At 45.5% G+C, this 12,343-nt stretch overlaps 1 protein-coding gene across 1 annotated transcript in view; it reads right to left on the reverse strand.

Annotated features, from left to right (window-relative positions):
• LOC143817475 (uncharacterized) overlaps window positions 1-12,343 on the reverse strand; it is a 191,074-nt gene that overhangs the window by 69,941 nt on the left and 108,790 nt on the right. Inside the window, exons 3-5 of the mRNA XM_077298915.1 lie at window positions 4,993-5,689; window positions 2,308-2,340; window positions 361-585 (exon numbers count right to left, since the gene is read on the reverse strand). Of these exons, the coding sequence (XP_077155030.1) occupies window positions 361-585; window positions 2,308-2,340; window positions 4,993-5,689 (955 nt within the window). The remainder of the gene's footprint in view (window positions 1-360; window positions 586-2,307; window positions 2,341-4,992; window positions 5,690-12,343) is intronic.

Genomic DNA, 12,343 nt, shown 5'->3' on the forward strand with positions numbered 1-12,343 from the left:
TCTGCAGATGCAGAAGGTTTGGTCTACTCTTATTGGATACAATTCTGCAGATGCAGAAAGTTTGGTCTACTGTTATTGGATACAATTCTGAAGATGCAGAAGGTTTGGTCTACTCTTATTGGATAAAATTCTGCAGATGCAGAAGGTTTGGTCTACACTTGTTGAAAAAAATCTGGTTGTTGTAAGATAGAACAGGGGCTCCACCAAGTGAAACCATGGAGACTGTGTATAATGCATGTTCATTGTTCTGTATCTTGTCAATATACTATTTGTGGTTCTCTGCCCATATGATTTGACTCTGGCATCTTCCCCTTATGCTAATGTATAAAAAGAGAACCCATGAGAGTAGATAACACTCACCTTTTATCTGGATGTCCAGTCCTGAATATAGAAATGTGTTTTCTTCTTCTTTAGTACTAACGTAAGTGATGATATCATTGATATTTTCTTGGAAATAATCTCTGTAATGGAGATTGCGACTTATTTGATCCTCCAGGACATCTATCCGTTCGGCCATCTCGGTCGGGGGTATTGCTTTTATTGTCTGACCTTCTTCTTTAGATTCTTCCTCATATTCATTTGTATCTTAAAAACACAAATGAGACTTAATGAACGTTGAAGGACCAACATTTATAACATGCGGTCAGCAGAAGTATCGTGCATGGTGGTCCAGTATTGGGGTCTACCCACAATGAGAGTCCATTTATGGGGCTTTAATTTGCTTGTGCTTGAGTGTCCAGTAGCAATGTTCTGTGGTCCAGCATTAGAGCCCACAACCTCTTGTAATCAAGTTTTAGGGTCTGTAACATCAGGTGGTATAATAGTAAGATCTGTAACCACTGGTCTAGTAGTTTAGATCTTTTCAGATCTATGAATTCTCATGGTCAAGTGGTCGGGTCTGTAACTCCTGGAGGTCTATAAGTGGGGCTGTGTAATCACTAACAATATGGAATCAGAGGCTTGAAACCCCTGGTAGAAGATAAGTCTGTATTAAGTGATGATCTAGTGGTTAAGACTCTGTAATTCCTGGGGGCGCAAAAATTGGGGACTGAAACTTCTGTTGGTCAAGTAGTAGGGGCTATAAATGCTTATAATGGGGACCTATACTGGGAACTCTGGGCATGGCCTCCACTTGGTATTGCCTGTGGGATTTATCTTGAACTGGTGTTGTTTAGGGGGAAATAATTTATGGGTTACAAATTTTGGAGGGGGGATTTTATTTATGTGTATCCTGGAGAGTGATGACCAATCGGTCTCCATTTTGGTAGATTCATTTAGGATGCAGCAAAAAATATAAAAAAGAACATCATACTAACCTCGACCCTCACCTGTCCATGCCACCATAGCCACCTGTCAGTCCTCCACTCTGTCCTCCTAGCGTACCTGCTCCAGCATTAGTCTTCTTGTCGTTCTTCACCGGCACTTTGGGCGCCACGTAGGCCTCAATGCAAGATATCAAGTCATGATATCATTAGGTGTGTCACCCTCATGCAGCATGTCGTAACAAGGGGTGACGTGACAGTGTGCGGCGTGGTATGTCATGACATCGTAAAGTGCATTGAGGCCAAAGGAATGCTTGAAATATTGGCAAAGAGTGAAGAGAAAACTGGAGCCGGAGCGGGTGCCTTAGGAAGCAGATGGCGGACCACCGGGAATCAGAGGCAGCAGATACAAGTGTAGACGAGTTGACTATCACATTTTATGGTTTTGCGTCCCTTCCTGGCATTTGCTTTGGGGTATTGGAAAACCTAACTGAATATTAAATGGATTTTTTTCCCACCAATGTGAATTGAATTTCTAGGGTGAATTTGGGTAAATGTGCCAAATTCCGATTACAGCAGATTACTGTTGTTACAGGGTCAAAGAAAATGTTAATGGGTTACACATAAGACTTAGGTAGAAACAATGGAGTTACACGAATTTCGGAGAAAACCTGGAAAGTTGGGTCTGTGTTTTGATGATATCCAGCCATATGGCTGTATGTATAATGTATTGGAAGCCTTGTAGACATCCTGGAACGGTGCCGCATAGGGCACTAACTAATACTCCTATGGGCCTAAATGATACCACGACAGTGATTAACTACTACCACTCCTATAACTAACTCCCCAGAATAGCCAAAAATGTAGAGTAAAGCCCTGTAAATCCTCTTGTAGACAGGTGAATTAGTGGTTGATTGGAAGTGAAAGCCAAAATTCCCCAATACTTTTCCCTCCATAGTCGATGATAAAATCGCTACATAGCAATCAATTCAACTGAAACACAATATATCCGCATCCATCACAAGATCCACCTTTGGGCGCTCACCTGATCGACACACGGCGACTTCTCTCTTCTCCCCTGTAAAAAAAAAAAAAGCAGAAGCAAAATTGAAAAGATAAAGGAAAATTAGAGCTTTGGATCCAATATAAATGTTCACATTGACAACGTACCTCCAATTTTTAGAGGAAATATATCTGACTAATCCTTTTTATACTGGATCTGAACAGCGCCTAGAGGATCCCACTGACGTATAACGCATCACTTAGAGCAGAGGTGGAAACCTCTATTTCTGCCAAGAGCCATTTAGACATTTATACCATCCTTTGGGAACCATACAAAATTATCAACTTGAAAATTACCCTGCTATATTTCGTCAAACACTTCATTAACTCCCACTAATATGACAGCTGGAACCGCTTCACTTTGGTGCACCTTTAATATAAAGTGATATGGATGATGTTGCTACTTGGAGCTGCTTTTCCAATTCTGCAGTCTGGAGACTGCTGTATATACATCTTATAGTAGACACTGACACTGCTGTATTTGCATTACATAGGAGACACTGAGACTGCTGTATATACATCACATAGGAGACACCGAGAGCTGCTTATACATCATCACTAGTCCTGAGCTATTGATATTTTCATTGACAGCTCAATCATGCAGTCTAGTGTAGGTTGTTCAGTCTGGGACTGGGAGGTGCTGAGCTTCTTAAGGTTTTCTCTGTTCCAACTACTTAACTAAGCTGTCTGTCCCAGATGGCTAAGGGTACATGTCCACGATCAGGATTAGCAGCGGTTTGGATGCAGCTCACCTGCGCTGCATCTAAAACGCTGCATTCTACAATACAAGAACAGTGGATGGGATCTATAGAAATCACATGCCCTCTGTGCTTCTATTTTACACTGTGCAAACTCACCCACGGTGCGAGTTTATAAGCCGAAGCAGGTCAATTTCCACAATAGAATGTAGTGGATGAATTAAATCTGCATTGTTCAATGAACACATGTGGATTTAACTGCGTGATTGAACGCAATGTTTTGTATGTAGCAAAAATATGCGACGTCCAAAGTGCTGCTATCTCCTGATCATGGACACATACCCTAACAGTTGACTTTTCCACTGTGCCTTGTGCTCCGACTTCTGACATTCTGACCTTTAGTTGACCAAACCTGCATTTGCCTGTTGACTACCCCTTTGTATTACCCCTTTTGTCTTGACGCAGTCTGACTTTGTAATTCTGACTCTGGACTGTGACCTGACTATACCTTTTGTCTTACCCCTTTATATATAACGAGCCGTCTTGGTATCTGACTCTGGACCACTTGACTTTGCAAGTTTCACAGCTTGTCCATGAGTAATGACAAGCGTCACAAATAATTATGCGGCTTGCTATCTCTTGACTAACTTTGGGTTTCGCTGGGCTCCTTCTTTGTTACTGAAGTTTGAACTTAAGAAGAAGCTTACAGGTGAAACCCAGGGTTGGACAGGAGCTGGTGTGTTCAGTTGCTTTCATTAGATTATATCGATGCTGGAGAAATCACTGGACTAAATAACACAATAGAACAGCACTGATACCAGGACAAAGCTGCAGACCGATACTGCTGTTGTGCTGGAGAAGGGGATTTTCTTTCCTGTTCGAAGGTCTGTGTGCATTTAAAGAGGACCTTTCACCACATTTTTCATGTTGTACTGGCCACACGATGTGATAGTGGCTACAGAGGAGAATAAAGAGGTTTTTTTTCTTTAATTTTGCCTCCATTGTGGAGATTTTAGCAATCAAAGTTTTTTTTGCACCTATTGAGCAAACTTTTGCTAAGTTCAAGTGAGTGTTATCAGATAGTTTTCACATGAAAAATTGTATTTGATGTTCTCTCAGGTTTCCACCATGGTTTTCATCATATTTACTGGATGAATTGTGCTCTATTTTTTACTGTCGAATTTCTAACACTTAGATGGAGAGCCCATTTATACATGGCACTCACTTTATGGACATTCATCCTTTTTTCCAACCATTTATGATTTCACCTGAAAGATTTTTCCAATGCAACCAATACTTAAGAGAATGTTCCCATCAAATAAATGTATCGCTATCCACAACACAGAAAACAATTGTTTTATCAGATCTCAAGACCTTATTGGTAGAAATGAGCAAATCGACTCGAGAATCCTGTTTGTGTCAAATTTTTCGAAATTCTATGAACTCTGATCTCAAGCAAATTCGATGAACTCATGGATCTCAAACAACTTGTGATTTGCTTCGTGAAAATGACCCAAAGTGTCCTCCACCATTTTACACGTTTCAGAAGATTGTATCAGCTAAAGAGGAATCACTTTAGCCTGGGCTTTACCATAATATCACTGAGCTATCACATTCACACATTACAACCAATGAGAATCCACTATTATAACTTGCCTAACAACAGAGGCAGGAAATGCAGCAGCCATTTTGAGGTGAATCTGAATAGTGAGAGGACGTCACAGGTCATAGAAAAGCCATAAAGATATGGAAAGACAGCCGTAAAACACTGAAGAAACTGCATCGTTAGTGTGTAACAGCATGGCATTGAAGAAGTTAAGGAAAAGAGACATCTTTTCAGGCTAACTGGACCTTGGGGAATTTTTCATTTTTGTTGAATCAATTTAGTCAAGCTGGTGAATTCTATTTTCAAAACATTCATTCCTTTTTATTTGTTGGATTTTACCTTGAACAGATGGATGGACATTTACCTTTTAGATAGGCGCAGTTGAAGTAGCTGCACATCTCTCCGGTACTTTTCAGAACAAACCATGAATTCTCTTTTATGACAAATAGAAACTTTTCAGTTGGAGGAATCAGAACTTCTTCTTCTAATGGAAAAAATGACAAGTCTTCAATCTTTGCACCAAAGCAAGTCGTTATCTTGAAGAGCGATTCTGTGCCGAAGATTTGTGCCGCCACACGGTCCATAGAAGTTGAGGTGAATCTACCAAACTTGAGGAGCGGCTTTAGGTCGTGGGAGTGAGGACTTCCTCTGTAGGTTGTGTAGGTTTCCTCACAGTTGGGCTTTAGTAACTGTAAAGCTCTTGTCAGATAGAAGTGAAGGGCTTTGAAGTGGAACTTCTCCATATAATCTTTCCGGGAGGCTCCCGCTATGGTGAGGTTTCCATTCAGCTGCTGGTATATGGGGTTTCCTTCAGGATACTTATTGGTGAATGTCAGAAGAGCTATCCCATGCTCATCCTCAAACCCTTCCGGAAGGGTAAGAAAGTCTTTTATATCTTCCCATCGCTCGGTTGCATTGATCCAGGCATCTTTAAACTGCTTATTAGCCTTTTCCTTCTGAAGCACCTTGGGCATGATGTCCTCCAGCTTCGCAGAGCAGCCGATGTACTGATCGTCAAATATGTCGGGATTATACGTTATTTTAAAGGTTCCACCGTAGACCTGGGTAAAAACAGAATGAAATACTTCATCAAAGCTTTTATGCAGATATTATTTTGGCCCCAGGATGTGAACTTCTCAGCTATAATTTCTAATGGAACTAGCATGGTGGCTCAGTGGTTAGCACTGTACAGTGGCTCAGTGGTTAGCACTGTACGGTGGCTCAGTGGTTAGCACTGTACGGTGGCTCAGTGGTTAGCACTGTACGGTGGCTCAGTGGTTAGCACTGTACGGTGGCTCAGTGGTTTGCATTGTTGCCTTCCAGTGCTGGGGTCCTGGGTTCAAGTTCCACTAAATCACTGTAAATCGTTGCGAAAGAAGATTGCACAATGTAAGTATGTAAAGCAAATAAACTAAGAGAATAAAGCCCCCGTCTCACTAAGCGAGATCGCTGCTGAGTCACAAGTTTTGTGACGCAACAGTGACCTCAGTAGCGATCTCGCTATGTTTTGACACGTAGCAGCGACCAGGCCCCTGCTGTGAGATCGCTGGTCGTGTCGGAATGGCCTGGACCTTTTTTTGGTCGTTGAGGTCCCGCTGGGTAGCACACATCGCTGTGTTTGACACCTTACCAACGACCTCGTTCACACAGGACATCCCTCATCGAGGTCTGAATCGTCATAATAGCTGCCATGTGACATCGTTGTACAGGTCACTACAGGTCGCCGCATCGCTGCTGCGTCGTTGGGAAGATCTCACTGTTTGACATCTCACCAGCGACCACATAGCGACGCAGCAACGATCCCTGACAGGTCGTATCGTTGTCGGGATCGCTTTAACGTCGCTAAGTGTGATGGGGCCTTAAGTCATGAAGGAAGAGATTTGCCAGCTCTTCTAGGTGTATAACATCCAGCCCCATTTCCATCAATGTACAACATCCGTCCTCATTCCCACCGGTGTATAACATCTGGTCCTGTTCCCATTGGTGTATAACATCTGGCCCTGTTCCCATCAGTGGTATAACATCCAGCCCCATTTCCATCAATGTACAACATCCGTCCTCATTCCCACCGGTTTATAACATCTGGCCCTGTTCCCACTGGTGTATAACATCAGGCCCCATTCCCATCAGTGTATAAAATCTGCCCCATTCCCCTCTCCTATATAACATCCAGCCCATTCCTCTCGGTATATAACATCTGACCCCGTTCTCCTCGGTGTATAAGATCCAGCCCCGTTCCCATCAGTGTATAACATCCAGCCCCGTTCCCACTGGTGTAATACATCTGGCTTGTTCCCCTCAGTATATAACACCTGGCCCCATTCCCATCAGTTTATAACATCTGGCCCCGTTCCCCTCGGTGTGTAACATCCGGCCCGTTCCCCTTGGTATATAACATCCAACCTCGTTTTCCTCGGTTTAAAACACCCGACCTTATTCCCATCAGTGTATAACATCCAGCCCCGTTCCCATAGGTAAACAACATCCTGCCCCGTTCCCCTTGGTGTATAACATCCGGCCCCATTCCCATCAGTGTATAACATCCAGCCCCCTTCTCAGCAGTGTACAACATCCTGCCCCGTTACCCTTGGTGTATAACATCCAGCCCCGTTCTCAGCAGTGTATAACATCCAGCCCTGTTCCCATCGGTGTATAACATCTGACCCCATTCCCCTCGGTGTATAACATCCAGCCCTGTTCCCATCGGTGTATAACATCTGACCCCATTCCCCTCGGCGTATAACATCCAGCCGTGTTCCCATCGGTGTATAACATCTGACCCCATTCCCCTCGGTGTATAACATCCAGCCCTGTTCCCATCGGTGTATAACATCTGACCCCATTCCCCTCGGTGTATAACATCTGGCCTGTTCCCATCGGTGTATAACATCTGACCCCATTCCCCTCGGCGTATAACATCCAGCCCTGTTGCCATCGGTGTATAACATCTGACCCCATTCCCCTCGGTGTATAACATCTGGCCTGTTCCCATCGGTGTATAACATCTGACCCCATTCCCCTCGGTGTATAACATCTGGCCTGTTCCCATCAGTGTATAACATCTGACCCCATTCCCCTCGGTGTATAACATCTGGCCTGTTCCCCTTGGTGTATAACATCCGGCCCCGTTCCCATCAGTGTATAACATCCAGCCCCATTCCCCTTGGTGTGTAACATCCAGCCCCGTTCTCAGTAGTGTATAACATCCAGCCCCGTTCTCATTAGTGTATAACATCCGGCCTGTTCCCCTTGGTGTATTACATCCGGCCCCATTCCCATCAGTGTATAACATCCAGCCCCCTTCTCAGCAGTGTACAACATCCTGCCCCGTTCCCCTTGGTGTATAACATCCGGCCCTGTTCCCCTTGGTGTATAACATCCGGCCCTGTTCCCCTTGGTGTATAACATCCAGCCCCGTTCCCCTTGGTGTATAACATCCGGCCCCGTTCCCCTTGGTGTATAACATCCGGCCCCGTTCCCCTTGGTGTATAACATCCGGCCCCATTCCACTTGGTGTATAACATCCAGCCCCATTCTCAGTAGTGTATAACATCCAGCCCCGTTCCCATCAGTGTATAACATCCAGCCCTGTTCCCCTCAGTGTATAACATCCAGCCCTGTTCCCATCAGTGTATAACATCCGGCCTGTTCCCCTTGGTGTATAACATCCAGCCCCGTTCCCATCAGTGTATAACATCCAGCCCCATTCTCAGTAGTGTATAACATCCAGCCCTGTTCCCATCAGTGTATAACATCCAGCCCTGTTCCCATCAGTGTATAACATCCAGCCCTGTTCCCATCAGTGTATAACATCCAGCCCTGTTCCCCTCAGTGTATAACATCCAGCCCTGTTCCCATCAGTGTATAACATCCAGCCCTGTTCCCCTCAGTGTATAACATCCAGCCCTGTTCCCATCAGTGTATAGCATCCAGCCCCGTTCCCATAAGTGTATAACATCCAGCCCCTTTCCCATCAGTGTATAACATCCGGTCCCGTTCTCAGCAGTGTATAACATCCAACCCCTATAACAACTTTCTCCGGTATTAACAACAGCACAGACACTGTTCCCTTGCTGCAAGCTTCATGGCACGGATCTCGGTGATTGAGCAGCTAATAGCTTGTCACTCGGCTTTTTTACTTTCTTGCTCTGCTATCCAGATCGTTAACAAGCAGGAGTCATCGATGGTCATTTCAAAGCCAAAAATGATTCCTCTGAACTAGGAAATATGAACCTAAATAGGAAACGAGCCTCCAGTTGAGTTGCATGAAACAAGAAACTCCATCACGGTGACTAATGAATTTCACCAACAGCTCACTGCAACTTATAACTCGCCATACCTGTATTGGAAGAAAACTACATAAAAAATCAGCTGCCAGTGAGCAGCCATGTATGACGCCTGATGAATAGTGTTGAGCATTCCGATACTGCAAGTATCGGGTATCGGCCGATATTTGCTGTATCGGAATTCCGATACCGAGTTCCGATATTTTTGCGATATCGGAATCGGAAGTGTGCGGTGCGTATGGTTCCCAGGGTCTGGAGGAGAGGAAACTCTCCTTCAGGCCCTGGGATCCATATTCATGTAAAAAATAAATAATAAAAATAAAAAATATTGATATACTCACCACTCCGGCGGACCCTGGCTCTTAGCGGTGCCTCCGTTCCTAAGAATGCAGAGAGTGAAGGACCTTCAATGACGTCGCGGCTTGTGATTGGTCGCGTGAGCGGTCACATGAGCGGTCACGCGACCAATCACAAGCCGCGACGTCATCGAAGGTACTTCACTCTGCATTCTTAGGAACGGAGGCAGACGCTTGGACCGGTGAGAGCCGGGGCCGTCGGAGGGGTGAGTATATCAATATTTTTTATTTTTATTCTTTATTTTATACATGAATATGGATCCCAGGGCCTGAAGGAAAGTTTCCTCTCCTTCAGACCCTGGGAAACATTCCGATATTTTGTGTCCCATTGATATGCATTGGTATCGGGTATCGGCGATATCCGATATTTTTTGGATATCGGCCGATCCAATCCGATACCGATACCTTTGCATATCGGAAGGTATCGCTCAACACTACTGATGAAGAGACAAGTCATGTGGAAAGTCCAAGTGCGGAGAAATTGCAAAAAAGTGCAATCCCACAGTTGTTTTTTGTTTTGCTTTTTTACTATGTTCACTAAGTGCTGAAACTGACATGCCACATGTATAGGTTCTTTTTTATCTAAGTGTTGAAAACAAATTCCAAACTTTGTTAAAGGGAATCTGTCACCTACTTTTTCTTATATAAGCTTCGGCCACCGCCATCAGGGGCCTATCTACAGCATTCCGTAATGCTGTAGTTAAGCCCCGATGTAACCTGAAAGATAAGAAAACAAAAAGGTTACTTACCGGTAGCCGGTTTTTCCGGAACCCATGACAGCACACCTGAGGGGATCCGCCCAGTCAGGACAGGAAACCCTACTGAAAATAAAAGGGCAGTACCTCTCCGTCGCTTCAGTTGGTTTTCAGAGCATGAGAGGCCCCCCTGGTTAGTACACATGGCAAATCCATCACCACATCATATGAACTAAAAAACACCCAAAACTATAGTGCACACCGAAGGGGTGATAAAAGGGGGGAATATACAGGTGCAGTCATGGGTTCCGGAAAAAACGGCTACCGGTAAGTAACCTTCCCCCATGACGGCACACCTGAGAGACTTTTGTAGAATGAAACCTTAGGGAGGGACCACCGCTTGCAGTACCCTTCTACCAAAGGTTAGGTCAGCAGAGGAAGAAAGATCTAGCCGGTAGTGTTTGAAAAAAGTTGAGGGTGAGGACCAGGTAGCGGCCTTGCAAATTTGTTCAATCGATACCTCAGCCTTTTCTGCCCAGGAGGTAGCCACGGCTCTGGTGGAATGAGCCTTGATGCCTTCAGGAACCGGAGTGCCACTCGCAGAGTAGGACAATCTAATGGCCTCCCTGATCCATCTAGCAATGGTACTTTTAGCTACCCTGTACCCGTTATTACTACCCTGAAAGGCTACAAATAGGGTTTGGTCTTTCCTCCACTGACTAATCATGGACATATATTGTAACATAGATCTTCTTACATCTAACATATGGAACTTTTGTTCCCCAGGATTTCTAGGATTATTACAAAATGATGGTAAAGTAATCTCCTGACTCCTATGGAATTTTAGGACCACCTTGGGGAGATACGCCAAATCTGGTCTTAGAATTATTCTGTCTTCGAAAACCTGAGTATAAGGAGGGCAATGTCATGCCGTTCTGTCTGTATCTGGTTTTTGGCATGACAACACATATGTTTGCTTTAACCCTTTACTCTTTTCCCCCTAATTTGAGCTGGGATACTGTTGGCTGTTACCTGGATGGAGCCTTCTCAGTTCCCTGCTCTGCTGCGCAGCTGTACATGGTGGTTAGGTCTTTTCTGCTGTAGGACCATCCGCATGTATGGTCCCTGGTTGCTGCTGTGAAACTGTCCGCGGGTTGTGACGTCATTTGCAGCTGGTGCATGACTTTCCATGTGGGTCAGTGCATGCATTTTCAAGTCAGGTGCCCTGAGCAGGGTTGGCTCCAGGTTTTTGAGGGCCCCGGGCGAAAGAGTCTCAGTGGACCCCCCTTTAACACATACCACGATTCATGATGCCCAGATACAGCAGAGAAATATAGCTATAGTACAATGCCAGATTTCACTTCTTACATGAGTGATAGCTATTGTAAATTCTGCAGTGTGTATATATACAGGACACGAGGAGTGGTACTGTGCAGTGCATATATACAGTACAGGGGAGTGATGGTACTGTGCAGTGCATATATACAGTACAGGGGAGTGATGGTACTGTGCACGGTATATATACAGGGGCGTGATGGTACTGTGCAGTGTATATATTACAGGGGAGTGATGGTACTGTGCAGTGTATATATACAGGACAGGAGGAGCGGTACTGTGCAGTGTATACATACAGGACAGGAGGAGTGGTACTGTGCTGTGTATATATACAGGGCAGTGATGGTACTGTGCAGTGTATATATACAGGGCAGTGATGGTACTGTGCAGTGTATATATATATTTCAACAGCCGCGCAGCCCAGGCCCCCAGCACCTGTCCTGTACAGGGCCGGACTGGCCATCGGGCAGTTCTGGCAAATGCCAGAAGGGCCGATGGCAGTAGTGGGCCGCTCGAGTGTGCCGCTGTCGGCACACTCCCCCCGCTGTCGCGGCACACTCCCCCCGCTCTCGCGGCACACTCCCCCCGCTCTCGCGGCACACTCCCGGCCCCGCATTCAACTATACCGGCGTCATAGACGCCAGTACAGTTGAATGCAATGATGGAGGAGAGTGCGTCCGCTGACGCCCCTTCTCCCATCATTCCCCGCTCTGCCTGCCGCTGACACTGCGGGTGCGCGATGACGTCATATCATCGCGCACCTGCTGTGTGACCGGGCGGGCAGACTGCGGCTGCTGAGACCGGAGCCAGGAGCAGCGCGGGGCACGAGGAGAGAGGTGAGTAGAGTGTTTGTTTTGTTTTTTTTATCAATGAGTGATGACTGGATTGGGGGGCTGTGGGGCTATGGGGGCTGTGCTGGCTGTATTCCATTCTATGGGGGCTGTGCTGGCTGCATTCCATTCTATGGGGGCTGTGCTGGCTGTATTCCATTCTATGGGGGCTGTGCTGGCTGTATTCCATTTTATGGGGGCTGTGCTCGCTGT

Source organism: Ranitomeya variabilis, chromosome 3, assembly GCF_051348905.1.
Source record: "Ranitomeya variabilis isolate aRanVar5 chromosome 3, aRanVar5.hap1, whole genome shotgun sequence".
Classification (NCBI taxonomy): Eukaryota; Metazoa; Chordata; class Amphibia; order Anura; family Dendrobatidae; genus Ranitomeya; species Ranitomeya variabilis.